This window comes from Eptatretus burgeri, chromosome 16, assembly GCF_056783735.1.
Source record: "Eptatretus burgeri isolate ZD-2024b chromosome 16, Ebu_testis_v1, whole genome shotgun sequence".
Classification (NCBI taxonomy): Eukaryota; Metazoa; Chordata; class Myxini; order Myxiniformes; family Myxinidae; genus Eptatretus; species Eptatretus burgeri.
The window spans coordinates 19,274,200-19,280,199 of NC_140976.1; the positions used below are offsets into that span (position 1 = coordinate 19,274,200).

General features: G+C 39.5%; 1 protein-coding gene across 2 annotated transcripts in view; it reads left to right on the forward strand.

Annotated features, from left to right (window-relative positions):
* The window catches only part of LOC147010638 (PC3-like endoprotease variant B), a 278,472-nt gene extending 273,001 nt beyond the window's left edge, over positions 1–5,471 (forward strand). Inside the window, exons 20-21 of one of the 2 annotated variants that reach the window (XM_085859874.1) lie at positions 1,335–1,472; positions 5,145–5,471. In XM_085859874.1, coding sequence (XP_085716000.1) covers positions 1,335–1,472; positions 5,145–5,177 — 171 coding nt within the window. In that variant the 3' untranslated portion in view covers positions 5,178–5,471. The remainder of the gene's footprint in view (positions 1–1,334; positions 1,473–5,144) is intronic. The other variant, XM_085859875.1, reaches the window with a different exon arrangement.
* Positions 5,472–6,000: the final 529 nt, after the last annotated feature.

Here is a 6,000-nt window from a genome sequence, read left to right on the forward strand (position 1 = left end):
GAAAGGGTTAATGAGGGTAGAAAAGATGATGAGTATGGGTGAAGGTGAACAGCGAATTTATGTTCACTATAAACATCTGCTCCGTATGGATGGATTGGAGGGGAGGAGAGGGCTGGAGAAGTTGGGTGGTCAGGTTATTATCCTTAATGTTATTGCCAATTATTACCTCCACTGCCGAGGGTGGAAGGAGGTTATGTTTTCACCGAGCTGTTTGTTTGTTTGTTTGTTTGTTTGTTTGTTCGTGGCAAGGATATCTCAAAAGGTCGTGGACGGATTCGAATGACACTTGGTGGGCAAGTTGGATGTGTGACAAGGACGAACTGATTAGATTTTGGTGAAGATCCGGATCAGACGACTGGAAGGAATGTTTTCTGTGATTCTTCACCATTGAGGGATGGGGCCGAAAACAATATATGGCATGATATCTCAAAAAGTTGCGGACGGATCCAGACGAAACTTCGTGCCGAGGTTGGGTATGTGGCAAAGAAGAATTGGTTCGATTTTAGTGAAGATTCAAATCCAGATTCGGGTACGATATTTTTTTTAATTTCTAAAGTGATTCTTCACCAATGAGGGATGGAGCCAAAAATGATATATAGCATGATATCTCAAAAATTTATTGGGCCCAATATGTTCTACTGGATGAGGCATTGCGTGACTGAGGTATACGCTCTCGCGAGTGCCCTTCGAATTGTTGGTGTTGTTGTTGTTGTTTTCCTTTTGTCATGAGAAGCAGCCTTGGAAAAAGAATGCCCTGATAATGTTGAATGCCACTCAAACTGCTATATATATACACCTTAACATTGTATTTTTCCCAAAGTGGGAAAAAGTAATAAAACATGGCAATTCCTTGGGATTTTTTTTGCCATCAAGTCTAAAGTAACATAGGCTAAGCAAGTGTGACATTAAGACAAAAGTCTCTTACTCATTATCCAGTTAAGGAGTTTGAAGTGTCACTCGTAACACCCTCCTCCCACCATCACTGGGAGCAGCATTACACGATACATATTTCACATTGAGAATTTGTCTACCCCACCTTCAGAACCACTATTTAGGGAGGAGGGAAACCAAGTAGCTAAAAACCTTTGGCTTATGCCCCTTAGTCCCACTGGCAAGTTTGGTTGACATCAGATAAGTAATGACCGAATGCATTGGCTACAGACAGGGAGACAGACAGACAAATTGTGTATTTTAATCTGATGTACACTTTTCATTCTGTTTTTTCGGTTTGCATCATAAAAGTGCCATTGGATATTTTGGGTTAAATATGATCAGTTCCTTACCAAAAGCTTTTGATGTGCCAACTACTCTGCGTTTGCCTGCCGGATGAACAGGACAACTTGCGCCCAGGAACAATGGAAGCGGGCATGGAAAGCTCCAGTCTTGCAAGGAAAATCTTTGAGACGTGGAAACACTTGCGGAAGGAAATGACTCACCTGTGGGATTACATTCGCTCCATTAATTCTCTGAAGGTAACTGCCAGATTCCATTCGCATTGCTGCTTTTGATGGGTGTTGCAAATACAATCAGCGTTACCACTTCTGACGTCAAATAATTTCTTATTATGCGTGCCTTCATCATTTGACTGATGCAGCTTATTGTAACTATTGCAACTACCATTTATCCACATTGTTAGGGTGTCTATCTTGGAGCAAGGTAGTACTCCATATGTCAGAATGGCACAGGAAAAAGATGGCCACCCAAAAAAATGTGTTCAAAATATGCTGAAAAGCTACTATAGAGTGGTCATAATCCTTTAAAAGCCATTGTCTTTCTTCTCGAGCATTTTCAGACTAATAAGACTCATGAAGATGCCAGAATACATCGTTAAAGTACCAAATCAGAAGATAGCGAAAACCGTCGAATTGTACTTCTTCTGTGTCTCAACTTTGCCAGAGAGCTGAGCAAAATAATTGCTGAAGCAATTACAATAATTCTATAATGGGAGGAAGTGACATTTTCTCTTGGGTATTGCACTGGTACCAGAACAAAAAAAAAAGTAGAATAATAATTAAATCTTAACAAGAACAAGATGGCTTCCAAGCAATGCAATGCTTGCAGCCGAATTAAAATATAACATAAAAACAATGCACCCACAATACACCACAATCTGTTGAATGCCATTTACGCATGCATCGACTGAGTGTCGTGAAATTGTTTGCCGTAAAACTCACTCTGCCGTAAACAGTCTGCTGTGGATTGCAAGGCCTCCTGGATAGCAAGGTCCTACAAATTGCGTGATTTGCAAACGAAATGGCCTCGAATAAATAATGATATGAAAAACAATTATATGTTGCTATTTATAGGCCTGAGGATTCAGGCCTCTGATGTACATTTGAAGACTGAACGACATGTCTTCTATCATGAAAGAAAAGTATGTTTTGAAGAAAGAAAGATACGTTTTTATGACAACCCATGCAGAACAAAGAAAATATTCATGATTAATATTTGAAGCCTTTAATTGAAAAAAAAATTCCAACCTGCCTTCTTTTTACGGCCTTTTATGCAAAACACCGGCAAAAGAAAGGGAAGGTTGTTTTACGTGACTGTGGTCTGGAGAAATCCCAGACCCTCGTGAAAACGCTGAATTGTACGAGCTGGTGAAGTCCTGCATGATCCATGAACTATGTGACACACGGAATTAAAAGCCTTTGTGCATGCAAGATGGTGCTTGTCAGAAAAAATTTCCCCAAAGAGTTCCATGATGAAACATTGGAAGATGTTAATGGCTCCCCTTCTTACCAACGCAGAAAGAATGGAACAGTTCGAGTTGGCGTTCATGTTGCTGACAAAAGGCTGGTCATACCGTACAACAGTTACATTCTGAGAAAGTACAGAGCCCAAATCAATGTTGAAGTCTGCATCTGTGAAGAATTTGAAGCACCTTTTCAAGTGTGTGTACAAAGGCCATGATTGTTCCAACAAGGAGCTTGCTGGAGACCAACTCAATCTAAATGATGCGCAAGACCAAGTGTCCACAGTCTTGCAGCATGATGAGATCAACACTTACTTGAATTGCAGGAACGTCTCTGCACCAGAAGCGATCTGGCGGCTGACTGGGCACAGGTTGCATAATCAGTCTCACACTATCTACAGACTGGTTATGCACTTGCCTGATCAGCAGTGGGTCTATCACAAAGAAGAACAAGAAGCGCAAGTAGCTGAAAGAGCAGAGGGACATGATACGCATTTGACTGCATAGTTCAGGCTGAATAGGGAACACCAGAACGTGTGGCAATTCCTCTACAGTGACATTCCAAAACATGAAGTGTTTATCGACAAAGAGAACAATTGGTAACTCGGGCACAGAAGTGAAAACTAAATTATCAGCAGAATGTACAGTAAATTCTCAAATATTGCGTGTTCCAATATCACGGGTTTCTACCAATCGCGGGCAAACTATTGTGGTCTGATTTCGTTATCGCAGCATTTAGTTTTCGTCATTCACAGTTTTTGAGCGAAGACGAGTCATTGTTTATGTCTTTGTATAAGATTACCTCTCATTACGAGCCTTTTCATGTTTCTCACGCACTGTTAATTGTAGTAATCAGACCAGCATACAGGAACGAAAGTAAATATAACCAGAGTTGGTGTCAAAGCCACCCAATGCTCACCTGTTTATACATTTATCGTTTTATAAAAGACTCGTCTAATAATTAATATTTTTTAGAAAGCATTGCAGTGAAGTCTGATCCAAATAATTTTAAAGCAATATATGTATTTGTATATTGTAATTAGTAACAAGAGCGCAAGTGAGCACAATATACGCCCGAACAAGAAGGTATATACAGAATTGTGCTACTATGTGGAAAACAGCATCCTGGTTGCCATGGCAACCACTTTAGATAACGAACGTATGTCGCAACACAGCGTCTCCACAGTCTGTACCTATGCACCAAATATGAAACGTGAAAGTTGAAAACTTTGGGAGTTAGAGTGCGGACAGGAACGGACGGACGGACAGACAGACAGACAGACGGACGGACGACACATAATACGCCCCGATATATATATATATATATATATATATATATATATATATATATATATATATATATATATATATATATATATATATTATATATATATATATTATATATTATATATATATATCGGGCATATAAAAAATAGTGTGGTAGATAAAAACATTAGAAAGGAAAAAATAACTTGCACCAAAAATTTTAACATTTTCACGCTCACGCCGGGGGTATCGCTATAGCTCTCTGTTCTTCGAACAGGTGAGCTAAAAATGAATTGTCATCGAACAGGAAATGATATATAGAGATCCTGTAATACTAGATCTACAAGATTTAGTAGACACAAGTTAATAATGGCACCCACACGTAAAACGATGGACAAAATTAATGGTACCAAAAGGCAGAGAAAGATTATAACATTGTGCTAAGAAATTGAGTTGTGAGATACATCTGCAATTCGTGAAAGTATGGCGTCTGTGGACCACCATTACCATAATCAATGAATCAACTATATGTAAACGCGAGTCAAATATCTCTCCAAGGGTTCCTTATCAGCAAAGGCAAACATCTCATTCCAGTTCTGTGATCCTCATATGTGCCTGGTATTGGCTTAATGGTAAGGATGGTGGGCTTGGGATCCTAGGGTCCTGAGTTCAAATCCTGCTTGGCTGTTTAATTAATACCAGGTGGGATAAACTCAGCCTCTCATCCTTCTGAGGTTGGCAAAATGAGTACCAGCTTACTGAGATGATTGAGCCATTCAAGTAAGCTGCGTTGGAGTGGTGACCCACCATATAGGATTGTGCCCAATAGTGTAGGAGACTGCTTCCAATAGCCCAAGAGACTGCTTTGGCAGCATTGATGCTCTGCACAGAGTATTTGTTCCAATGTATGGATCCTCATATTGAAAGGATGGAAAAAGTGTTTGATGTTTGGATTGAGGACCAAACATTTTAAAAATGCAGTGGAATGAAGTGGTTTATGGGAAAAATCATTGTAGATTTACCAAAGATTTCATGAGGAACCTGGAGCTGAAGGCTCCAGTTCAACCATGGCTCATGGAATGAATTGAGGTGAAGGGATTTATGTATGCTGCAGCTGTTTTTTAACACCATAGAGACGGGATTATTTTGGAAGAGAATGCCATCTCGTACCTTCTTGTCCAAGCAGGAACAATCTGCTCTGAATGACGGTGGCTAAGGATCATTTTGCCCTCCTCCGATGTGGAAATGCAGCAAGCAACTACATCGTGCTCCCGATGATCCAACAGCCATCATATGTTCTACATCCACATCTTTCTAACCACCACCCTTCTCCCCTACCCATATAGTAGCAGCAGCAGCAGCATCATCATCATCATCATCATCATCATCATCACCATAATCTCTGAGCTAAGTCTTGTGTTTTCTATTTGCAGCAGAGTACAGTATAAACAATACGTAATATGTAAACCCTCACCCACCTTGCTGTTTTGCAATAAATTTAAAATGAAAACTCTTGTGTTTTTCTTTACCTTCCACCGTATTTATTGTTTTTACATTTTTATTTCAATGTTAACATAATACATATATATATATATATATATATATATATATATATATATATATATATATATATATATATATATATAAACATGTATATATATATATATATATAAACATATATATATATATATATATATATATATATATATATATATACATATATACACATATACAACCATATCCCTGTGTCGTAAGAGGCGGCCAGGGTTGCGTCAGGAAGGGCATCCGGCATAAAACATGTGCCAAATCAATATGCGGATCATACGGATGATCCGCTGTGGAGACCCCTCACGCGAGCAGCCGAAAGAAGAAGAAGAGGATCTTCTTCTTCTTCCTCTTTCGGCTGCTCCCGTTAGGGGTCGCCACAGCGGATCATCCGTATGATCCACATCGTGATTTGGCACATGTTTTACGCCGGATGCCCTTCCTGACACAACCCTGGTCGCCTCTTACCACACAGGGATATGGTAGACCTATTT